At 39.2% G+C, this 26,099-nt stretch overlaps 1 protein-coding gene across 1 annotated transcript in view; it reads left to right on the forward strand.

The window, feature by feature from the left end:
* Positions 1 to 240: 240 nt before the first annotated feature.
* Positions 241 to 26,099, forward strand: part of TMEM132C (transmembrane protein 132C) — a 223,058-nt gene continuing 197,199 nt past the window's right edge. The window contains exon 1 of the mRNA XM_049806646.1: positions 241 to 419. Within this exon, the coding sequence (XP_049662603.1) occupies positions 344 to 419 (76 nt within the window). The 5' untranslated portion in view covers positions 241 to 343. The remainder of the gene's footprint in view (positions 420 to 26,099) is intronic.

A 26,099-nucleotide genomic window follows, 5' to 3' on the forward strand; every position in this document is an offset into this window, starting at 1 on the left:
AATCCTCCCCGGCTCCCGGACCTTCCCCGCCCTCTGCTCGCCCGCTTGAAAAGTTTTGCCCGGGGAGCGCGGCGGTGCCGGGGTGCCCGTCAGCCTCAGCCTGCCATGGGCGCTGCCCCCCCCGGCCCGCCCTCGCCGGCGCTAGGGCAGGGCGCGGAGGAGAGGGAAGGAGCGGAGCCGGTATGGGCAGGAGCCCGCCGCGGGGCTGAGCGGCGCTCCGAAGCGAGGTGTGCCCGCGAAGCTCGGCGATGGCGTGTCCGCAGCGGGCGGCGGGCGGGGAGAGCTAGCGGTGTCGGCGGAGCCCCCCGGAGCCGCGCCCGGGACGTGTCCCCGTCTCTTCGGCATGGCGGGGGCTGCCCGCGGCGGCGGGCCCCGTTGCCCGGCTGTCAGCCTGCTCCTGGGAGCCCTGCTCTGCGGAGGTAAGCGGGGAGGCACTTGTCGCCGGGCGCTGCCGGGGCTGCGCGGGGCGGGGGGTTGAGCCGGCTGGTGCTCTGCTGGGGCGAGGAGTGGAGTCACCAGTTGATCGCGTACAGGCTGTGCTGGGCTGGTTTGCAGCTAGTCGGGCAGCGACTTGAAGGAAGGAGTTCCTGAGCAAGCGTCTTGTTTTCCACCGTAGCGGCGTGTGGACTAAATTACTCCTTCCTCCTTCTCTTCCCCTTGCTTCTTCTTTTCCGTTAAATCCTACCTCTCTGCTGTTTTAAAATTTCGTTTCTCCCCCCCCCCCCCCCCTTTTTTTTTTTTCTCCTCTCTCGTTTATTTGAATGGTAGGAAACCTTGCAAGATTGCATTTGACTAAGATGAGAAACAGGGAAAGTTTCCTTTTTTTCTGCCTCACCGATGATGATATTTACAAATGCGTCTTAATTATTGCGTTGTGTTAAAGGGATCCTCTCTATGGAAGAGGGTGTCCTAGTCCCAGTTTGGAATGGAATATGGGGAGCAGCAAAAGCTATTAAGAGGCACCAGGAGTACAATGACAGTATTTAGGAACAGAGTCCTTTAAATTATATCGGAGTTGTGCAGTGGGTAGCTCTAGAGACTGGATGGAAGCCCTGTTACCTGGACTGGGCAAGATGCTTGTTGATTAAAGGGACAGCTGGGGAACAGGTTTGTCTTAGCAGAGGGGTCCTTTGAATGGTCTGCTGTTTTTTTCTCATTGCTGAACTTCTATGATCAGAGTCCCTTTGACAAAGGTAAATCTTCTCTAAAGTGATTCAGGAATGAAAATCATGCACAATCCGAACGGGTTTCTGTGCAGAATAGTAGTTGACTGCCATGTCTCAACATTTCTTGTTTTCTTGCTCAGACCATGACAGTTGTGAATGTTTTCCAAAACGATATCCTTCTCCCTCATTGGGGCGGATGGAAACTTGTGAAGCTCTCTGCAATTCCTGTTGTTGTTGTCATCCCTAGGAATAAAAAAATAATTTTGCCTTTTATCCTGTTGGTATTAGCGGTGCTGTTTGACTGATACAGAAGATTACTACTAAAAGACTGTTCACTGTTCAGTTTGGTCCAGTCCTGCCAACCTCTCTCCCAGGGTAGCTGATTGTAGAGGCAGCTGTGAGATATACAGAAGTATCTCAAGAGTGAAGCAAGGGTGGAATCAGTAGCAATTCATAAAGAGACTTTTCCCACCCTGATCAGTAGGGAAAACAAAGTACTTGGGAGAAAATTGCATGGCCTCTTAATGCTGGTCATTTTAATATAGTACATTAAAATTAATGGGCATCCCAGTGACTCGACATGCTCTGAAAGTGCTGATGTGAAGAATCTAAAATATGGGTTTCTGTTTTGATTGCTGCAGCCTGGAGGTGAGAATTATATTAGCCTTGTGCTCACCTTCAGAGACTGCACAAGATTAAGACTTGTAAAGAGGGTCTGGCATTTTTCTGGGGCAGCGTGTCTGTTCTGCCATGCAGCTTTGACAGTCGCAAATACATCTTCTCCAATAAGTGTTTGCATTAGACTTAATATATTGAGTTAGGCACTGTTATATGGGCATTTTCTATCTGAAAATATTTTTATAAGAGAAACACGTAGGTTATGCTGCTTCTTAAGGGTGGGAGAAAGTGCTACAGTGAGAGGTTATAAACAACTCAACCTCGTTAAACCATTTCTCTGCTGGAACCTGGGTCAGTGTTGACTCAGCCATGCTGTAAAAAAGTCAGTAGTGGTGCCACTGCTAGCAGCAGCTGCTGGGCGTTTCTGGGCTGTGCTCTTTGAGAATAAAAGAGAAAATACTACTTTCCTTCAGGGAAGAAAAGCAGAGCTTCTGAGCAGGGAATTTGCCTCTCAGCATTGCTGGACACAGTATGATTTAGCAAAGAGCCAGTTAATTAAACTTATTTAATAAGGTGTTTGTTTGGTTTCCTTGTGAGGCCTTAACAAGCATTTCATTTGCGCTCCCCTTGTATATTGCACTCTTTTTGTTGGCGTGCTAGGACAGTGATTGTTCTTGAGAGCTAAAGTCCAACTAAATGAAAGTCACTTTATAACTTGCAAGCAAAAACGTTTGTGAATGTGCTGAGAAACTTACTATTATAGACAAGTTGTCATTTGCTATTTGAAGAGCTATATTTACTTCTCTGAACTCATTAGCATCTCCTATCAGGCCTGAATTTCTAAGAAAATTCTCCTGAAATGTTGCCTTAGGCTTCAGTGTGCCATTATGCCGTGGTTATTATCTGGCCAATAATGTTAATTCATTCAATCTCAAAGAAGCTTGGCATTTGATTTAAGCCATGCCTCTACTCAGACCAGGATGTATAAAAAGTCAGTGTGCAAAAGTGCTCTTGCCTTTAGGTAGAAGCACGTGTTTTACATACTAATTATTGGATGCCTGTTCCCTAGGTGGAGAGTATGTGTGTGAAACCATATTTACATAAGTAAATCCCAAGTGTATATATATTCCTTTCAGGAAATGACCTCTTTTCAGCAAAGCGCTAATGCATGTGCTTAAGCCTCTTTATAGCCAATAGGAGGTATTCATAAGCTTGAAGTAAGATTTAAAAAAAAAAAAAAAATTAAATTGTTTTCTTGAATCAGAGCATAAATGCGAACATAAGTGTACAGATTTACTTTATTGTATAATGTATAGGTAACTGGGAATCCTCAGTTTCATGTTAGCTGTGAACTAGAACAAGAATCGTAGGAACTGGAAATACAGAATCTATTAAGTCCTAGAAAAGAGTTTAAGGCTGCACAGCTAGAGGATTGATTCATTTGCACAAGAAGTACATATGTGCAAGAAAGTATTGAATGTGAGCAGATATTAAAGGTGCATGGAGTTACCAGAATTTTAGGTATTTAAGTGGTGTTGGAACACAAGTGCAAACACAGCTGTACATCCAGAGGTTGGTGTAGCACCTGCTTTGGTTCTGTTCTTCTTTGTACTACAATCATGTGCTACATCCTTGTTTTAGTTACACTGATGTGGAAATTGATTGAAACTCTTTATTTTGCACATTGTTTCATTCCAATTTTAAATTGTTCAAGCAGTGATGTTTTTTTAATATCTTATTTTGAAAGTTACATGGCATGGCATACTGTAGTGTTATCGAAAACTTCCTAAATTTTCTTTTTCTTAATTTCATTGCATTAGTGCTAGCTAAGTGCGCAGCAGGGACTTGCATTATGTTGAATTATAACTGCATGAAGTTTTGTAAGTGGCTAATATCTCTTTTGGATATAACACTTTCAAAATGGAGATAGTGCTATTAATATTCTAATTTACTTCATTTTCATATTTGGTAGTAGATCTTAAAGTTTATTAGACACTGTACTTAGTAAAATACCCAGCAGTTGTGTGTGTATATATATGTCTGTTCAAGCATGCTTCTAAATGCATGACTGTTTGTTATAGGGGAACTAAGTATTTGTATGAAACAAAGTAATAAACAGCACACCATGGCTAAATATTAGTAAGTATTGACAAACTCGGTTCACTGAGGTGAAAAGATGGGGATTTTTATTGAGAATTGAGATTTCGTACTGCATTTTTCTTTTTAAACTCTACTGATAAAGCAGTAGTTCAGCACCTCTGGAAAGGTGGCTTGTAAGGAATAGCTAGAAACTATGAATAATGGCAAATTTGCTAGAAGTGTTGGTATATAAACTTTCCTGCGTAGAGTTTTCAACATCGTGCCCCTCTGCAGTAAATATCTCTGAGCTGTTGTTCATAACTGTGGTTAGGGTCATGCCTGTTTGAGGCAGTTAGTCAAGAGGCAAATAAGAAAATGAAAGTTTGGAATCTTCAGAGTATGATCACGCCATTGAAGAGGTGTCAGAGATTTGTTGTGCTGAATCCCAATTTTATTCAAGGCTTTGGTAAACCCTTTGATTTACTCATATGCTGCATGCCAGTTTGTGCTGCCACACTGAGATTTTGGCAGTAGTTCACATCTGGCAGACTCCACTAGATGTGTCCTAGCTATTTTGAGAGAGACAAAAAGCATATTATGATAAAAGATGTAAAAGTAAAATAGCAACAAGTTGAGAGAACTTAAGTGCGTAAAGACAGTAATTGAAAATCATCTAATATGGATGTTAAAAAGCTAAACTGAGGATGTAAGAGAAAGCAAACACGTATTGTGGGTGACTTAAAATAATACTTTTCCATCAGTTTGAAGGAGACATTTACTGTGTACAAGGTAGATTTGATACCAAAGGAGAAAGCGGATTTGGTGAAAGGAAAGCTGCGTAGCACAAATCAGACCTTGCCTTTGCTGTCAGGAATACCACTTCATTTCCTTCTTTCTTTACCTGTCTCTTATCCGCTGTGATTGTCATTTAGTTGGTGAAAGACTTCATCCTCATTTGGCCACTTTGTCCAGTGGGACCTTTTTATTTGCTTAGTATCTAAATGCTACAGTGATACAAATACAGGTAATATTTGCTGGTGCTGTAAGGTGTTAACTTAAGGTGTTTGGCTGAAATTTGAGTGCTCTGTCCTTCATAGTGATAAGCATTAACTTTCTGGCTAGAAAACTTGCTTTTGTCTAGTTGAAACTCTTGTTCTGACTTGCTCTTACAGGCCCGAGTCCTTTATATTTTATTCAGTTTTCCCTACAGACTCAGTACCCTAGCAAAACAGTTTCACAGTGTTCAGCTCTTCAAGCAGTTGTACTGTTTTGTGTTCTGTGGACTGGCTCAGGCTCTAGTGACAGATGTGACCCCTTTGAAACAGGGACGGACAAATGGTGCATTGAAAGTTCATAGCTTCTGCAGTCTCCTCACTTAGAGGTATCTGGTAAAAGCCTGCGGATGCATCTAGCTTTGGAAATAATTTCAGTCCAGTAGTGCCTGTGTCTGTTTTAGTTAGCAAATGGAAATGCTCTCTCTTTATCTATTTGTTCACATTTTTTTGGGTCAATACACAGCCTCAGGTCACCATTTTTCTTTTCAACTGTATCTAGTGAAATGACCCAGTGAGTCTACTCTTCTATTTTCTTTCCTGTTCTAAAGCATATTAATCTATTTAGCTTGAATTCCATAAACAAAGTGTCATCCCCATCACTAAAATTACAGGCATCTTTGCAGCACTGGTCAATTAGGTGAACTTTTCTTCAGGGAAGTACATTTTGACTAAGTGGTTCTTTGCCACTATGCTTAAGAAATGTGCTAATGTCTTCCTATTGCATCACTGACATCTTGGGTCAGTAACTTTCTGCTTGGAGACAACCTTTTCTGGCACTTCTTTTGCTCGAATAACACTGATCATACTAATCATAGTTCCACTGTCATTATCAAAAGCATTCTCTTACAACTGTGCAGTTTAGCAGCTTGACAGATGTAAAGAGCTAGACAAGTCTCCATAAGTGGACACTTCTTTTATTATGTACTGCAGTAAGAATTTGATCTTGCCATCCGCTAGTGTTACAAGTGTCATGTGTAAAGTTAAACACTTTTTTTGTTAATTGTTTCTTCTCACATAATATTTTCCATTTTCTTCTACAATTGTTATAAAGTTTCTATAATTTTCTAGAAGCATAGTGAGAAAATGTTAATATTTTTATAATAAATACATTAATGTCTGTTGCTACCAGGATTTCTGCATTTGGTGCTTTTAGTTGTGTGTTCCTCTTTAAGATCAGGAAACACAAACCTGCTGCAAGGGGAGATTAAGTGAACTGCCCTTTTCAATACTATGAAGCAAACACTAAGCCCCAAAACAGTGGTTAGGAATTTGGCATTTATATGAAAACTTTGACGCTAAATAAGAATGTAAGGGGGGGAGGGGGCTGGCTTCATAATGAAAAAAGACTTTGAAAAAAGTTTATGCTTTTTGGATGGAAAAAAAGACTTAATGGTCTCCTGAGGGCATCTAAAAGTCAGTTTCTCTGTACATGAAGAGGAAATCTTAAGTAAATAAAAGGTAAGCTGATATCCCATGATACTGATGCAACAGAGGGCTTGGTCCGCTAGATTCTGCTCATTAGCTGCAACGTGCAATCACAGAGTATAGATGTTGAAATATATCTACCAAAACATCTAATGTTGTATTACTTATATAATTGTTGTATTTTTCTGCTTGATAAAATTTTTCAGCTGAGCAGCTCTTCATCTGAAAATATTTCTGAAACTAATATAATTTACAAAACAATTTACTTTTAAAATTGTGCTTGCATCTAAAACTTACTTAGATAATTTAATATTTTTTGTGACGTTAACTATTTCACATAAAATTATTATTTTGACTTATAGTAAATGTACTCAAATACAAACTGATAATAGCATAGATACTCTGTAGAGTACATCATTAGTATTTTTCTTTAATACTGTTTTGATATTACAAAAATGAACCAGCTCTTTGTAACTGTTATGAAGATTTGCCATTCCAAATTACTTTTGAAGAGCATTTTAACTCTACGTAACAATTTAATTTTTTTTCTTCTGATTGAGAATGAAAGTACATTTCAAAATGTTAGTTTCTGTCCTTGTGAAATTCCATTTTCTAACCAGTTGTATTGCCTGAGGGTGCAGTTCCTTACCAGCTTGAGCCAATGTAAACTGATGCTGCCAGGTTTCTGCCCTCTCCCAAACTGAGCAACCCAACTCTCTTTTTGTGCCAACTCTGGCATGCCTCTAATTCTTCTGTAAGCTGGTTCAGGGAGATAAAGCACATAAAATACTTTTTTTTTTTTTTTTTTTTAAAAATATAGAACGTAAGTTTGTATCACCTTGGGATCAACTTACTGCTTGTATAAGCAAAAAAGAGGATAGGCCCAGTGCGGGAGGGACAGCTTGAACAACTATGGTACTGCAGCCTAGCACTTGCAGTGGTATGGCTTTAATTTGTTTGTGGGACACTAAAAAAAGAGATTTTTATGGGAGTTGCTTACATTATATATCCAAAGCAGGATATTAAACACTGAGAGGTTAGAGAACATGAGAGGCACTTGGTAAGTGATGCAGCTTTGATTTCTGTATTGGGTGTTTTTCTTCATTTTGCTGATTCTGTATCATTTTGAACAAATAGAAGTGAGGCTTACATTAATGTATCACCATTTCCTCATGCAGGTAGAATGCACTTTTTGGTGCTTAAGATAAAACTATTTTCCTGAACTCATACCAAACCAAATACACACCATGATCACACCCCACCCCACCCACCCCCCAACAAAAAATGCCCCAAATCCCAACTTTCTTGCACTGTTATTACAAACAGGACTGGTAGCACTGCTTCTTATTAGGATTGCCATTAAAAGAGATTGGTTTTTGTTTCTTATAAATTCCCCAACCATTAACTGTTTCAGCTAAAATATTCCATGCCAAGCATCTGCCTTAGATTGAATACATCTTTTTCTTTTCCAAAACCTCAGCCAAGAGTTCAGTGGTTTACAAGAACAGAGCTAGTGGAGGGGGGGGAGGAACTGTGGATTTTCCTTTGTTTAAAAATAGTTGCTGACCTCTTCTTTGAGAAGCACTGATAGCCCAGTGGAACTTGCCAGGAGGAGACTTGTGAGATTGTTGAGAAAACAGTCCATGGTTGATTTGATGGGATGTCAAGTTAGCAACATCTGAAATAATGAATTTGCTTATGACAAGGAAAGATTTGATGTGTCCTTACAGCTGAATTTTATGAAAATTGCTATGCATTGCACATATGCCGTGTCAGGGTGAGCTCTCCTTTCCTTGCAATTACAGATCTTCACTGCAGAAGTCTGACCTGGGCAAAGCATAAGAGCTGTGGGTAGGGGCAGTGTCCATCCTTGTGCTCTCTATGCTCCATCCCCTTCCCTAGCTGCAGGGGAGATTTCTGGAAGAGGAAACTGCCTCATAGGAATAAAGAAAGGATGAAACTGGAGCTTGAGGTGGGGAGTGAAATGGGCAAAAGGAGAATGGTGTAGGAAAGTATGGTCTGAACATTGGCAAGGATGAGAATCAGTTTGGGGACAGGTGGGAGGGAGAGGCAAGCTTTCTGGGTAAGGAGGACAAAGACTAATTGGGGGAAGAGTGACAATGGAAGGTGGTGTGGAAGAAAAAGTGAGGATGTGGGTTTGCAGAAAGATGAGAACCTTGGGAGAGAAACACTAAGGAAAGATGAAGGTTGTATAAGGGAATGTCTGAGGAGCTGGAGGCTAGAACTGGAGTGACAAATGCACAGAAATATATTGGGGAGCATATACGGGTTTCAGTCGTGTTGATGGAAATAAGGATTCAGGCTTGAACAAAATGTTCAAGTACATAGCTGCTAGAGTATGGTTTTTTTGGCAGATCCTGGGATGCAGAATGCGTTCCTGTAGTAGTGGTGTATTGTATATAGAGGAGAAATAGAGTTAGACAGGTGGGGCGCAGGCATACTGTAATGTCTTCTGTTCCAGTGCCCATTGTAACGAGGTAGAACCTTCCTGTTGCCATCAGTGGATATGGAGTCAGGCTCAGCTGTTTTCTGATTTAATTAATGATTTTAATTCTTGTTGTCTGCAGCTGAATTACTCTGTCAATCATTGTACAATGCCATTAGACTTGTCTTGAGACAGTGAAACCTAACTGACAAGTGGCCTGTATTTACTGGGCTCTTATAGCATGTTTGTTACACGCACTCATCTCTAGCATTTGCTCGGTTGTTGGTGTGTCTGAGCTGGTGGAGAAAGTAATTATGCCTTATCAATCTTTGTTCTTTTAAATCTGATTAATTTTGCATGACTTGGTGTGGTGTTTTTTCTTTTTAATTTCATATCTCTGTAGAAAGAGCCAGAATGTTTGTTTCTGCTCTGTAGAATCAAATTACCTATCACTCTGCTAGCATGAAATAAAGAGTAGCAAATACAACAAATAACTACTGTGGAGAAGGTAATATAGTATTGACTTCTCAGTACCTGTTAATTTTCACTGATTGGAATATCAGGGAAAAGGGAGATTGAAATTGGCTGCCCCTTAGTGAGGGCGGATACCTGCTTGTGAATAGCATTGGCCTGAAAACTCAGGAGAGTTTCAGTTTTGCAACAGATTTATGTAAAAACTTGTAGAGGAACAATTTGTATTACACTTTTGTCATATTTACTAGTAACTTTAGGTTGTCGTTCCTCACATTTCTGCATTTTTTAATGATGAGTTTAATTTAGGATTTCTTTCTTACCTGCTTTGTTCTTCTGGTGGGTACTCTGAAACTTCATTATGTGTTTAACAGCTCCAGGTGTGCAGTATTCAACTGTTTAGATGGAAAAGATGCTTCTCTTTGTGTATGGCTGTAATTTGGGATTTGAACTTGTCATACAGAGTATGGGCAGCACAACTAGAAAAGGCTCCATGTTTTCTGGAGACAGCATCTGTGCTATAAAATGCTTGTTCAGTGAATTTCTATGTGACATGCTTTGGCACTAATAGCCAAAGGGAACTGCACATGCCTAACGTAAGTGTAAAGCCTATGCCTCTTGGAAAAGCTGATGTGACATTACATGAGTTTGTGATTATTCTTGACTGGGTCTCTTGTGTCTGTTCTGGTGTATCTTTATTGTATATCTTTCAATCTTAGTCTTTTAGATGACAAAGCTTACTATTAAAAAATAAATTGTGTTTTATTTGGCATAATGACTAATCACTATATTTCCCATCTTTTATAGGTGTTCAAAAAGACAGTCTTTTATGAGAGATGCTATTGAGCTCATACTGTTTTAAATGCCTTTGTGCTTTTATTGTTCATAATCATCCCATTGACAATTTCAGAAGGAAATCTATTAAAAGGAATTCAGAAATAGGGAACTCTGTTCCCATATATTTATGTTTAGCATGCCCTTTTGTCATTCCCTCTTAGTGAGAAAAGTTTTTGTTGTTTTTTTAATGGGAAGAGCAAGATATTGTAAGTAGGGTTCCGTTTTCATTATCTCTCCAGCTGTACATGCAAATGTGAATGCTTAGGTAACCTCTCAGATTTAATTTGTTAATCTGTAAAATGGGAATAACTATAGCACTTGATTACCTCTTTGTTATAATGTGGGTAGGAAAAATATATTCTTCTTCGGGGTAAAATTGCAAGCTCTTTTTACAATATCTGCAATAGATATATATTTATAATATCTGCAACTGATTAGATAGTAATGTGCATTATTACTGTTTCATTTTTACCCCGGGGAAAAAAACACTGATACAAGATCAGTAGCACATGATGGTACTCAGCAATTCACTGGAGTTGCTCATTAGTCATATTTTTTATATTGATTCCATAAGCTAATGTGTTGTGCTTTGGAACGTCAGCAAACTAGTAGAAAGAATTTTTCCAATTCTGTGTGACATAATGGAATTAGTATATTCTCTTTTTTCCTTCAGAGTGTCACGAGCAGTCTGGAGATGAAAGGAGAGTGCTGACTGGTCTTGAAAGACAAACACTGGTCTGGAAACACCTATAGTGCAATGTCCATCTGGAAGGTCTTTATTACATTATACAGTTATTCAAAGAACCATAGATTCATGGTGTTGTCTTGGCTATTTCATGGATTAAGGTTGGATGTCATTATATTTCAGGCTCAAAGCTTCACAAGTCCTCAAAGCTTCAGGCTTCCATTGAACTTTAGTCTTGGTTTTGAAAATTCATTTAGAATTAAATTAGCTGTAGTGATGAAACTGTGGCACTTTAATAGGAATCATCAGATGACATTTAAACACGATCATGTAGTGCAGTAATGTCAGAACTGGTTTGAGGTAAAAATCATGCCTTAGGCGATATTGTTCAGGAAAGTCACAAAATGCAAATAGTTTATTTGAAGAGTACCTATATTGATTTGTTTTTGTTTGTGGAGAGGAAAAGGGTCCACTTCTGTCAGTAGCACAGATGTGTAAAGTTGGAGTTGAATCTACACTTCTGAGTGCCTATAAAATTTTGGATCCTGATGTAGACCCTGAAATGGATCTCTCAACTTCGTATATTGACAGTGGTCCAGACCCACTTAAACTTTAGGAATGTTCTGACCTTTTTTGTGCTTCGCGGCTCTTGTACCTACTGTCTTCTGCTTATCATTTAATAAGAGTATGTCAAATTGAAGGCTTGGGTTGCTAGTGCTTATTAGTTTCTCTTGACTTTTTGTAGTTCATTATTTTATGACTCTAGAATTTTCTGAAATTAAATATTAGATTTTAATGTTAGGACCCATACGTGAATAACTGCCAAGACACTGGCATAAGCTGTTAGCTGATCAAGTTCTAGCTCTTGTAATGAAGCAAATTCTGCTCAGTGGGCACTCTGTCATGCCCTGTGTATTGCAAGTGAAATCCTGGTCCTACTTATTTCAGTAGGAGTCTTTTCATTCATCAAGACTTCAACCCACATGTATATTGCTTTTTATATATATCTCTAACAATTCATGGTTGCTTGGTAAAGTGTCTTCAGTCTACCTCGTTTTACCATGCAATTTCTCTTCCTATGAAGGGAAACAGATTTGATGAAGAGAACATTAGTGTCTTATTCACAGGCAAAGAATAGTCTTGTAGGGATTCTTCTTTTATAGCATTTACATATTCCTTTGCTGGAAGAGGGGGGACTAGTTCAGGATGCCAGATATAATTTGGCACTGCTAGAGCCTGTCAGAGTTGAAGTGATTTTTTTCTTTCTTTTTCTGCTAATTATTCTATGTTTATAAATGATAAGTGCAGTTCAAATAGTTCTATTTCAGCATCTTTCATGGGAGGATGGTTAAAACCATTCATCTTAGTCCATGTGTTCAAATAATTTAAAGTACATTTAATCCAGATTATTTTGCTGTTACAAGTAGAGGCATTTAAAATATGTTTATCCTTGGTTACTTATTTCTTTAGAAGTGAAAACTAACATAATAATATGTAACCAGAATTTTCAGTTATTCTGCCCTGTGTTTTGCAGTAATCCTGCACAGCTTCCAGAAGCAGTGAAACTCAGATGTTTTGGTGGAAGTTTTGTCTGAAGTTTTATCAGCAAAGCAGTTGTTCATTTCATCTATGGCTTTATTGAATAATAGTTCGTGTAGTGGTTTCTGTCTTCATCTAATGCTGAGTACTCCTGAATGTTAGTATTCTTTCCACCTGATAGAGATGAGTTTTATGAAGAGGAGGGATAGAGGGTGGAAAGAAAGGGCAATATTTTCATTAGTAGACTATAGAGTTTGAATGTTTTATTTCTTACTGGTGGTTGGGGCTTAAAACTCGCTTCATTTTGGGGTGTCAGTATTATTGTTCCGGTTATTGTTACTGGTGATCTAGTTAATGGTCTTTGGTGTTCAGGAGGGTGATTCATCTGACCAAATGTACATGTCTGCTTTAGAGCGAGCTGATTTTCTCTCTGGGTTTCAGCTGAAAGTGTTGTCTGCATCTTTGACTGTGGTGAGAACAACTAGTTATCTATGCATGGATGTCGATATTGCAGCATAGTAAGTATAGGTGAGATTAATTCAGCCCTTATAGACTTATTTTTCAAAGAGTACATGGCCCTGTAGCAAATCCATCCCACTTGCACAGATTCAAACTCTAACTTAAGTATGTAAGTTAAGATCCTAAATTGCTCTATGTTCCTATGATCATAGAAGAGTAACAAATGCTTCCAGAGGGTGATTCAGACTGATGCCATGTTTTGACTCCAAAAGGGCCTTTATTCTTCCATCATCAAAGTCTTGGGCAAGTAAGGTCCATTTTTAGATGTCTCAGTTATGTAGGATGAATCTGGGCGTATGTGACTGAAGTTGGACATGCAACTGAAAATCCCCCAAACTTGAAAAATAATGAAACACACCAGTTAGTACTTCTGTGCATTAAATGACGTAGCTGGACGGAGCTGGAAAGCTCCCTTTTCTGTTACCTCTGCTGTATTTTTGTGGATTTGGTTATCCGAAGCTGTTACTCCAATATATGTCATCCAACTTTCCACCCTCTTAGAAAGCAAGTTGTGGGTTGCTAGGCTGTGATTTTGTTAATTTCTATTCATCTTTGAAGAAATATACTTGGACTTATATTGAAATTTAAATTCTGTACTAACATGACACAAAAGTAAATAGCACTCTACATAGGCACAGGGTGAATATGACACACCCCTCTCCCACCCCCTTGTAATTTTGAATTTGTCTTACCACATTTCAGATTTTAGCTCCTCTTAACTGAAAATGAAATTAAACAGTGTGAGCTTTTGGGAAACTGTTTTGAAGAAACAGAAAACGCAAACCATATGGTATACTCACAATGTGAAGACTTAGTGAAGAAATCTTTCTTCATTGGAAAAAAGAACTCTAGTGGGTTTACTAAACAACATTTCAAAGCCGTTTGAGATGAAAGGTCTGTGGTCTAACTCATTGCATATGTGATATTTCCTGACGGATTGGTGTTATATTGAAAAAGAAGTCAGGAAAGTGTGGTAAAATTGAGGGGTTTTTTTGGTCTGATCTGGTAGTTTAAAAAATGAGTTTAATCATAATTTTCTATCTAAAAAGTGGCAGATATCTGTATATCAGAAAATCACATCTAGATTAACTGTTCAACACTTTTCACTATAACACCCTTTGAAAATGGGACTTTCTCAAGCTGTAACAGTTGTAGCTGAAGTTTTCCATGCTGCATATTTTCTGACTGATTTGGAAAAGTTTCTGTGAAGTGGCTCAGTTGTTTCTGAGAACAAAGCCAGCTAGAAATCCTGAGTTCTAGCCAGCTAGAATCATTTCCATGAGCAGCACTAGTTGGGTTAAATCCTGTGATTTTCACTGTTAGAGGCAAAGATGGATGGTGTTTTCCTTAATCTTTCTTTCTGAAGTGATGATGATGTATGAATGCTAGCATTCATTTTTACTAAGTAAGATTCATGACTGCAGATAACTCCTGCAAACATGTCCCTGCATTAGAAAAAGGCACATAAAAAAGGGGATAAAAATATTTTTGAAGCTGTATAGCTTTTGGTCTAATTCCATGAAAAATCTATTCGAAGTTGCCAGACTTCTAAGTCTGAAAATTGGGTTTAGTCTATTCTTAATGCAGAATTGAGAGGGTGGCAGCAGCATTATACTGAGAATCTTGTCTTTGTGGAGCACACTGCATCTCTGATACCAGAGCTGCATGTGGATTTTCTTGAGTATGTTCCTCTTTAACTGTCATAAGCCCAGTTTAACTGTCATGGGCCCAGTTTCTAGGGCAAAAGCTGTGGAGCCACAGAGGCTCTTGCACACTCTCAGAATGCCTCCTTCCTCTATTCTATTTCATGCAGAAAAGGAGGAGGAAGCAATCTCGGGGCATGACAAGGGTTAAGGAACAGGTGGTTATCTACAGGACTGCTGTCTCATTTTGTACACAGGATGGATAGCTTCCTGGGAAAAAATCCCAGTTTTTGTACTGAAGGAGGTTATTGTCTGTGGACTTCTGCTTCATTTGTTACAGAAGCTGGAAGGTGTGTAGATGTAACAGGCTCAGCCTGGGTTTAACTTCTGAATCTATACAGAGAGGAACTTTGGCATTTTTTAGTATAAACAGCCTCCGTGGCTGTCACTGTTTTTCATACTTGGTGTTGGTGACAGCATCCTAGAACATATTTTTAATAGCCCTTCAAAGACCACAAGATTGTCCTCATGAGCCAAATGCAAACTACAGAAGGAAGACAGGCAGAGGATATCTGCTTCTAAGCATCTTATGTTACCTCTCGGAAACTTCCCTTGGCATTCAGGACTCCACTTTCTGAATCCCTCCTTTACTTACTATAGCCAGATATGCTGGATAAGTTTGCAGGTTAACTTGTACCTCATGGAAGCAGCAAAGATTGCAGAAAGATAAAAAGGTGTTTAGTAATACTCTGAGGAGTTATATTCTGTTCTTGTTCCTGCAACAGAGTTAGTGCTATACTTGAAAAAAAGCAGATTTTTGTTATGCTTTCATATTTTTTTATAGCTGTCCCTAATGTAAGCAAGAGATTTGCTCAGAACTTACACTAATACTGTATTCTTCAGAAAATCAGGCCACAGGTTTTCTAAATTAGGCATCTGTATTAACAGATGCTTCTGAGAGTGTAGTTACTAATTTTGCTGTGCTGCAGTTAAGCCTTTTAAAATTACAGAAAATTCTGTTCCAGGAAAGTGTTGTGTAAGTAAATGTATTAACATTCCTGAAGTGTTCTGTATAGTAAGTACCATGACAAGCTGCATAAAAAGTTTATCAGAATTTTTAAAATCCAGTGCAACAGTTAAATATTGTGTCTTGAATTAACATACAGGGTTATACATAATGATAAAAAAATGGTGAGCAGCTGTCCATTCTGTCAGCCTTAGGCAGAAGTTCTCTGGAAGAAATAATATGTCATTAAAAGCTGCATCTTAATGCATATGTATGTGGGGATGAATTAAGTTTAAGTCTGGATTTCCTTATTACTTTTTTGGTGCTTTCCTTGGCAAACTTAACATTCTTTTTTTGTGAAGGAACCTTCTGGCTCATTGTAGACTATTCCTGCTGCTTTTAATATCCTTTGAGATTGATTCATGAAGTGCCAACATCTTGAGCTGTGGAAAAAGAGTAAGAATCCTAAAGAAAGACCCTGGATACATGGGAATAGATTTGGACTCAGACTCTTTCTGTGCCACTTTGATCTGAAAGAGACATCTTGTGATTCAAAGAACCTTTACTGTTAATTAAGGCCATCATTAATTCAATCATTTCCATTTTGATTAAAAACTGATAGCATTAGCAAAGTGTATAAAGACAGCATCTGGATCAGGTTTATTGGAATGGTATTTTAGGAAACTAAAAGAGATTTGTTGGGTAACTTTTGAACATGTCTGTATATGATAACTACTTGGAGAAAAAATTCTCCGTGGGTAGATGAACTCTAGAACATTTTTATACTAGTGACATTCAAATGATTAATGTCCTGGTGTAGGACAGGTCAATGTCACTAGCTGACTGTTCATCACAGGAGAATGAAGTTGTGGGGAAGCAAAAGAAAATGGAAGTGAAGAGTTCCGTGGAAGGATGTTAGAATACCTGGCACACCTGTAGAGGACAGTGGTGGACCAACAATGCAACCAGCCTGGAGCAGTGCATGTTCTGAAAATTTACCAACCATAGAGGTCATGGGAAGAACCACCTGTGATTTTTATTTTTTTTTTCCTCCTTTTCATTAGGTCTTTGAACAGAGTGCAGGAAAAAAATAAAATCAAAAGTAATGTTTCCATATAAACTAGTCAAGTGGCCATGTTTATGACTTGTATGTGCTCTGAGTTGTTTGAGAAGTATCTCTGATTTAGGAACACTTCTATAAAATGGCTCTCAGTTGCTTTCTGGTGAGATAGAGCAGCAGAAACTACACAAATAAATGATAAAACTTTATTTGTCTCTTACCTGTGTAACTTTACTGATCTGCAAGAAAAATGATAATGGCTTCTCGTGCATAGCCTAGAAGCTAGGATTGGATGGAATAGGACCCTGTGGTAACACCAATGTCAAAGCTGCAGCTCAAGGCTTGATCTTGCCAAAGTCAGTGATCTTTGTATTGGACTTGCAGCTAATACAGTGCTGTGGCTGAGACTAACTAACTTTAAGTTCAATTAATGCTGCTGTTCTGTAATAATTCTTAGTTATCTTTGAGCAGGTCAGTTAGTGGATTATTTTCAGCTGATGGTAGTTACTAACTGAGGTATGTTATCCAGGAGCTACCTTATTTTAGGAAAGGACAAAATTCTATGCCTGAAAGACAACATTGGATAGTGTTTGAGGCCATCCGAGATCTGACTTTTTCTGGAAGCATCCTTGTTTCTTTATTATAGGACGTGCTGAAGGAGAACTTAAATTAAATGCATAGATTTAATGGAATTAATCTGTGCAGGTGTTTATCATTTCCCACTTTATTGCATTCCATTGTGCTATACTGCATGCAGAAGAAATTGCCCCCCCCCCCCCCCCCGCCCTGCCTCCAGATTTCAGATGCTATAGAATCCCCTAAAAGTTTTTTGCAGCTGTCAGGGAATGAGGATTCAACACATTGCAGAAAAGGCTGGCCGTGTTCAAGGTCAAGAGTGGTGCTGACCTGTGTGATTGACAAGAATACTACAAGAACCTCTACCAGTTTTTAATCTGAAGCATTTTTTTAGGTCTGCATTTAAATTTTTTTTAGGCTCCTACAAAGAAAGCAGTCAGACTTCCTTTAAAATCTTTGCAAATTTTCCTGCTAATTAAGCTATTAAAAGTGGAATTGAGAGAATCCATTTACAGATTTTTGAATGTAGTGCTTAATGTTTTGAGAATGGCTTGTTTTGTTGTATGAAGAAGTTCCTTACAGTCAGCTTACAAAATAAAACTTCATTCTTTGAATGTCAAAGTGGTAATTTCCTTCAGTGGGTAGCAGAAATAGGGTAATAAGACACTGCATTAATTACTTCATTTTTTTTTTTTCTCCAACAGAGAAATACGAAGTGTTTAGAGAAAACCAGAGGTGTCCTCTTTTAAAGGGTCAGAGAATTCTTTTCAATGGCTATAGAGTTCCTGGATACTTCCTAGAGTGCTTGTTAGTCCCTTACATGATGATATTTTCATCTGTTTGTTTATACATCACCAGCAAACTATAGTGCAGGAGATTCCTTAGCTGACAAATCAGGCTTTTATCCTCGTATCCTTCTTGTAAGAGGGCTTACTTCAAAGAAAAAGAAATGTTCTGTAGGCTCTTCTGTTTTCACTGTGTGAACATAGACCAGTTATTTGTAGTTCTGATAGCTTGTATCTGGAACCTGTTTTGGTTTCCTCAGGAAACTTATTCTCTCACTTTTTTCCCCTTAAATGTCATCTATTTAAAAACAAAAGCAAACAAACAAACACCACCCCACCCCCCCACCCCCCCAACAAACCTAAGGAAATTATGGTGTTCAAACAATTGTGACTGAGAACAGGAATCTCTGATTTAGACAGCACAGCAGTGCGGTCTGTTTCAGAAGCACAAGCTTTCCTTTAATAAGCAGAAGTGACCTGGAGGGTTTCTCATAAGTTTAGTGAGTGGTGTGATAGCACAGAGATTGGATGCATTGTGGTATATTATAGAACCCAGACTGAAATCCAGAATTTTAATGCAGACAGTGAACCAGAAGCTCTGCTTCATTCAAGTCTGGAAGATGATCTGCAAAGCACATGGGACTCTGTCTGCTGTGTACATAGAACAGCTCAATATATCACCAAAACAACATCAGGCAGCTTAATTTGGTGCTATTCCTATTCAAACAGGCTGCCCACATCCAGATTATAAGTAGATATATCTGCAAACACGCTGTGCTTTTTACCAATCCCTAGACCTGTTCTCAGAAGCTGTGTAGTTACATCCAGTGAGCTCTCCGTTAGTTATGAAGGTAAGTCCACCAATTCCATGCCATGGGTACCAGGTGCAGATTTGGGTTCTGGCCAGATTGTCCTTGACAGGACAAAGCTTATTGGCTCTTGCTTTGTAGTTTGCTTGTTTTTTAAATGTGGCCATTATTTTGGCCAAGTTCCATAGTAAATTATTTTTATGTACCTACTTCATTCTCAATGAAACAGAACAATCCATTAAGGATTCTGCACTAAAAACTGTAGCTCATTATGTGTTCTTGTGGTGTATGACATCAGTAGAATGCCACAAGTTAATTACATTCTTAATTACAGCTTTGTATTGAATTAGGGACCTATTATACATAGAATAATTGAAAACCTGCTGAGATCATGTCTGGTAACATCTAATTGTATCCCATGATTTTTTCCCCCTAAACTTTAAATAAAAACTGGCATTTCATTTAGCATGATTTTAATTAATTGACATGAGAAATGTAATTAGAGCTGAGGCAATGGACCAACTATCTTAAAACAATCACTCAGAAATTAATCATATTTTGGAGAACAATTAACAGTTTCCAGAGCAGGAGCTATTCTGCTGCATTTCTGGAAAAACCCTTGAGCAGGCACAATTGAAGAAAGGACTTGCTGCTCTTAGAAGAAAGATTGTAATGTTCGGAGACATTCACAGTGCTCTTTCAACCTAAGGAAACTTGATATGCTTGCAGCTTCAGGCATCAGAAACCTAAGAATAGCACAGGAAGAGAACTGAGATCTAATGATTTTCCGGAGTATTGAGAAGGATAGGGCATGGCTGTATTGTACCAGGAGTAGAAGAGGTTACTGGTGGCCTGAAGGGCTGAGAAGTTCTTGCCCAGCTTTTCTTGACTCTGGTGGAATTACTTGCTACCTGCCAAGAGCAGAGGAGTTTCACCTCAGCATCAGTGAGAGCGGGTTGCGAGTTGGACTTGAACTTTCTGCCTTTGCTTTCCAATTCCCATCTGCCTATATGGATGTGGCAGAAATTTTTTGGAAGCTGCTTTGCCATCCACCAAAGAGCACTATTGCAGGTAACAGGAAAAAAAATTATTTCCTCTATTCTTTCTTTCTGAACATGCTAATCCACTCTTGCCCTTAATACCAAGACTGAGTAGTTAGCTAAATTTGGCAGAACCTGGTAGTGAGAATGGTGATCAGTTAGTGGACCAACACATTCTCCTTTTGTTTGACAAAGATCTTGTCTGTGATCTTAGACGACTCACTGGATTTTAAAGAAGTTACCTGAGAAAGCAATGCTACTGAACAGTATTTTCAGTGACACAATTTCTGAGGCTGATGTCTAATCAGAAGGTTTGGGTCTCTCCCTCTTTTTCACTTTCCTTTTGTAGAAGCCTTGAAAGTTGTGTGTTTGTGTGTTTTGGGTTTTTTTAAATGGAAATTATTACTATTTTTCTATTGGTGTTTTTCCATAGAGACAAAGCCTTTCATTTAGATCAACCTGCAACAAAGCTTTAATGCCAGGGTGAAGAATTATGTCCAATTGCTGTTTGCAGAAAGATTTGTTTCAGGACATACAGTTGTTATATTTTCTGTGTATAGCATGAGTTAGAGCATCTGATGTTTTTCTGTTTGATATCTCTAAAATTAATGTGCACATATTCAGACCTGCTTATACATAAATATGCATATGTTTTGTTTATAAATGGAGAGCATATGCAAGGATAAAACTGCTGTGTGAGAGCACGTTTAAGAGATCTCACTGTGCTTGGACACAAGCAGAAAAACGCTGGGTACATCAACTGAAAACTGGCTGGCGGCCATAGCACATAGAATGGAGGGAATGTTTGCCTAAAAGACTAGATTGTGTCAGGCGTGACTAAGCAGGAATTTTAGCTAAAATGCATTAGAAAATTGAATGCTTAGAGGAAAATGAAAACGTTCATGGTCTTATCTTTGTTCACTTGAGACTGGATTTGATTTTTAGTATAAAAATCAATGGGGGGGGGTAAGGAACTTCTGCAGAATGTTTTCTGATTTTTAGGAACACTTATACAGGTGACTGCTGAATACTTTTCTATGGCTCTGTTTACATTCCTTCTGGAATATGTATACCTTTTAATAGCCTTGTAGCTCATGGAGCTCTAGACTGTCAGTGAGGTAGTAAAATACTTTAATTGCCCCCATGCGCTAGACAGACCCAGTGAGAGAAAGGGTGGGACTGGATAAAAGGAGTGAACTTCAAGCTTACTTTCTGACTGTCAAAAGAATGATAAACCATAAGTCCTGGCTATTATTATCCTTCCTTTCTCCATGAATGGCATTCCTGATGGAAAGGAGTGTTGGGGTGTACATACTTTCCAGGTCCTGCTCTTTTCTGAATTTCTAAGGATACAGGAATGGCTAGTGCAAAGCAATAGCTTCATGGAATAAGTTATCCAGCAGGTCAGATAGCATAGGGCTAAGAGTAGAAGATATTTCCTCCTTTTGGTCTAGGACCTTTATGTGTTTATGACAGACTAAGATGATATTTTTCCTTAACCTCTTTTTGTCCCTTCAAGCTCTTTTAATTTCTTCGAAGTGTGTGATTTTTACTTTTTTTTTTTTTTTTTTGTCTCAACATCAAAAATACTTTCTCCCAGGTAGAGGTCTTTAGCAGTTAAATTGTGCTCATGTTGAATAAATGAGAACCCCTGTTGCTATAAGGTTTCTGAAAAGCTGTCTCTTTTGATTAATAAACAGGTAGGAAACTTTGCTGGAATACATGACCCTGCCTGCTCGATCTTTTATTCACTTTTTCTTTTATGGACTACTGTGTTCTTTGTTCATTACTTTTCTCATATTATCCGTATTGGATATGTATGCAAATTGATGAACAAATCACAATATTCATGTTTCTGTCATCTAGCTAGGCTTAGCATGTAAAACACTGCACTGCTGCTCTGGCAAGGTTCTGGGAACTTCTGGAATGTGGAAAACAAGGCTGCTGGAGGTTCACAAACTAGTTAAATGGTAATTCCTACATTCCTGGGAATATAGGGAAAAGAGGGTTTAACAATGAAGCAGATATGCTGTGATTAAGGGGAGGGGGGAGGTACTGGAGGTAGAAACCATTAGTTGTCACTGAGCTAGTGCACTCAGCCTAGCCTAGAGTGAACAATTCCTGTTGTGTCACTGGATGGAGCTGGGATAGAGCTGAACAACTTGTTTCTGTGCTAGGAATAGCATTGGAGTAGTGTTGCAGGAGTCAGTTGGTGGGAAACAATGTTAGAAACTTTATGCAAAGCCTACGTGTGGGGCTCACGTTTCCAGAAAATGCTCTTCTTGTTTTCTGAAGTCAGGAAATACATTGTAGGGATGTTCGTTATGCACAAAACATGTATTACAGACCCAGAAAATTCATCTTTGGGATTAAATTTGCACCCAGGCTGCTTGCACAGAATTGATGATGTGATAAGCTTTTGGGGACAAAACAAGGGGACCAATAGGTGAATTTAGTAAACTTGATTTTTTTTGTGACTTGATCTCTGGAGGATTTCTGTCTCCTGAAGGCTGTAGGAGTGGGCACATGGAATGAACTGACAGTAATGGGCAACTGTCGTTCTTCTCATCTCCCTCCAGTTTTGCTTAAGCCTTCCATTTTTCAGTGATAATGCTAAATGAAGTACAAGTTTGGACAGCAGCCAGGTGTCAGCACATGGCAGAAGGTTTTAATTCTGCTTTTAGAAACTAGATAAGTGGTGTGCTAATATAAGCTAATATAAGCACAACCTCCCTTCTCAGTTGGACAGCTTGAGGGTGAAGATGATCATGACACTGCCATGTTATAGCATTTTGTGTTAGAGCTTCTTAAAGCTCTAATTATTACAGCTGTCTCTGTAACATGCTGTCTCAGTATTGTAACATATATTTGATTATATGCAATGACAGAGCAACTAGATAGCATTAATTCCCTGTGAAGCTTTTTGTCTCTTGATTATGTACTTTTCCTGGTTGTGTTCATACTCTGATACTGTTCAGGATTCATAACTGCTGCTGTCCTTTTCCAATCCCCCTCCCAATTTCAACATTGAAAGCTGTGTTTCTGAGTAATCATCAGGTTATGCATTTAGCTGTTTCCTCTCTGAGATTCCCTAATTTCTTCAGATGCATTGTAGCCACAAAGTGTGTTATAGCTTGTTACCAGGACAAGCTGATTATGCTGTAGTATATGCATTCTGATGATCAGTGAAGACATCTGGTTTCAGTGAAGAAATTCAAACCAGAATGCCTCTGAATGCACAAATGGACTGAAATTAGTGTTTTTAACATTAACTGCAGTAGTGCTTTTTTAGCCTTCTTTCTCATTTTCTACAGATTTTAACCCCTTCTACTCTTCAACAAATCTGTGCTTGAAATTATGTGTAATCCCCTGTAGTATAGGGGAAAGGCTGCTTTTTTAAATGGCTTCTAAATTATTATTTTCTTAGATGTGGGATTACTACAAGTTGTTTTAGAGAGATCAGTGAAAAGAAAGTAACCACTGTGAGACTGCCTCTGTTATGGAATGTGGGGATTTCTCCACTATGATATGCCAATTACAGATGAGCTAATCATTTGACACATTTTTGGCATTGAGAAATTTTAAAATCTGGGTCTGGATTTGCACAGGACAGTGCTGTTTTGAATGGATAAAAATTGGATCTCAAAGGTCTGACTATTGGAGTGCTGGATTGGGTGCATATTAAAACCATGCTGCACTTCTCACCAAGTTAGTTGATATAATACAGGACAAAGATGTGACAGTACACTCGGAAGTGGTCTTGAGGAATCCTTTGCCAGGCTGCTGTTTGCCAGCTGAATTTAGTATTCTTGTTCCTCTGATCAATGAATAGATTTTCCTCAGATCCTCTTTTATTTTTTGGTTTCCTCTCCAGCTTTTTTTCTGTTGGAGATGAAATCTATCACAGGGGCTTAGACTTATTAACTGCTGCTTGAGTCACTTTGCATGATGTCAGGGCAGGAGAGGAACTGATTGTGTCCTGTGTCCTTAGAACTAGCTTAACAGAAAGGCTTTGGATAATTCCGTAGATTTTTAAGATGTTGCATTGGCTTAAATGATTAGTGTGAAAGCTTCAGTGAAGACTAAATATTTAGGGCTCTGCTCTGCCCTTACTTGTACCCATGCATATGTCTGGATTTTCACATTTGAATGAAAAAGTAATTCTGCATCACTCTTTTGCTCCCTCCCTTTTTCTCCTTCCCCCCGTTCAGACTGCACAGAGTTCAGGTGCAATTCTCTCTTGCAGCAGTTGGTGAGCATCTAGGGAATACTGCCAGGTACATGGGGATGGGGGAAGGCAGTGTGCAAGGGGGAGGAATGGATCCCAGTGGTGTGTAGCACAGGATTCCCTGTTCATCACCAGTGTTCTTATGGATATCCCTGAAGTAACAGATTTCTTCACCTCTAATAGCTTGGAGAGGTGCAACAGAATTGGAGCTTCACTACTCCATCTTGCTAACCTCCTCTATTGGAAATCATCGTCTCCCCTTCTCCAGTTCCATTCTTCCCCTGGCCCTGGCAAAATCTGTTTTCTTCTCTTCCATATCCCAGTACGAGCTGCCATTTAAAACTCTTTTTTTTGCTGGCGGTACCTGCAGTAATGGCGGTAACTCTATATGCAGAAAGAGCACTTTGTCATGGATTGTGATCCCTCCTGTAGGTGAGCATGGGACAGCTTTGCATGGGGCAAGGAGATGAAGACCAGAGAAACAAATAGGGGAGTCCGATCCCATGCTGCTGAGATATCTGCCACCAGCTGAAGGTCAAAATCTACATGATGGTTAAAATAATTTGGTAACTGCTTACAGAAACTTTGTATAGATAAGTAGCTTTTTAGCTTGTGTGCGACATATAGTAACAGTTGTGTGGAGAATGGAAGTTTTATCTTTACGTCTACTTACTGCTGATTTTCAAACTCATTTGTGTCCGAGTACTTGATCATCTGCCAGCTCCTTATGGGACAAACTATGACAAGAGAGTTGGTGTGTTGTTTGTAAGGCCTCTGAAAATATAGCATTGGTACTTGCTGACAATAATTTCCATTTGATTGGGCTAGCTTGCAATACCAGTGTACCTGTTATAAAGGTATCATGCTTTTTGGTAAAAGTGTTTCAGTGCTGTGTCTTTAAAAATGACTGCTGAATGCTATTCTTTATCATGATCCTATTTGCCACTTGTGACAGTGGTGTAACTAGGAAATATTCAGTGAAGGTGAGAAGCTCCCTCAGCCTGGGATTTACTTTTTACAGTCCCAGGTGTAATGCATTTGTTAGTGAAGTCTGAATTCAGTGTGGGAAGGACTGACTTGGTCTCATCTGTTCCCTTGGAGTATTTCGTTAGTGAGCGCTTTTCACAGTTACATGTGTAGCTAAGCTGCAGGTTTCGTCTATGCTAAGTGGATTCTAGTTATTCCCCTGACCTTCAACTCCTCTTTCAGAAGCTTATGCATCAAGGATTGTGCTTTGATGCAGTTCTAAGGAAGGTCTATATTCCTTGGTTTTCAATACCTTTACTGTATGAAGGTATTAGGGTATCTAGGCAGCTTGCCAGCATGACTGGACTGGATAACACAGTTGGCAAATCATGTATGCCCCAGAAAAAATATCGGTTGTTGTCAATGAAGATTGTTTAACCAATCAACAGATGTATTTTTCTTTTGGCTCTTCCACATGGTGACTCAGGAAGGTGAGGAGGTTGGGTGAATTCCTTCAGGCTAATTGCATTAGTAGTAGCCAAACAGTGCAGCTCTTTGCCTTTTGCCTCTCTGTCAGCCCTTCCTAACAGGTGTTTTCATGCCATGTGAGCCAGGGCTTTCTAACCTGCTAGGTTTGAAGGTGTGATCTAGAGAGGCTGAGTATCCACCTCTCACCAAATTGCCAAGTACAGAAACCCTTTAAAAGAGCACTCCTGGGACTGTTCAGAAGGGCTTTTTGGGCATACTCAGTAGTAAGTGTAGAGATGCTTTCACTGAGAATTGACTGTTAGATACATTGAACTGTGGTACTGATATATGGTGTGATATGGCCAGATATGTGATGAGGATGTTGTTTGGGAGGATTCCCTCAAATGTCACTTGCAGGAAAATTGATCTAATAACTGTAGTTTTGAGACAGGATATAAGCTGAGCATCTAGTCTGCAGTGTGTTTCGTAATGACCTCTGTCCAGCCACAGCAAGCAAACAAGGGCACTGGTGTGCAGTGGATAAAGGAGTATGTTGATTGTTGAAGATGTGAAGGGAGTTCTACCCCTGAAAAGCCTAGAAAACTTTTCTATAGTAGCTTTGAAGGGCACAGCATTTGCTGTGATGATTCACTGCTTCTGTGAATTTGTAGTTGAAAG

This window comes from Accipiter gentilis, chromosome 7 (genome assembly GCF_929443795.1).
Source record: "Accipiter gentilis chromosome 7, bAccGen1.1, whole genome shotgun sequence".
Taxonomy (NCBI): domain Eukaryota; kingdom Metazoa; phylum Chordata; class Aves; order Accipitriformes; family Accipitridae; genus Astur; species Astur gentilis.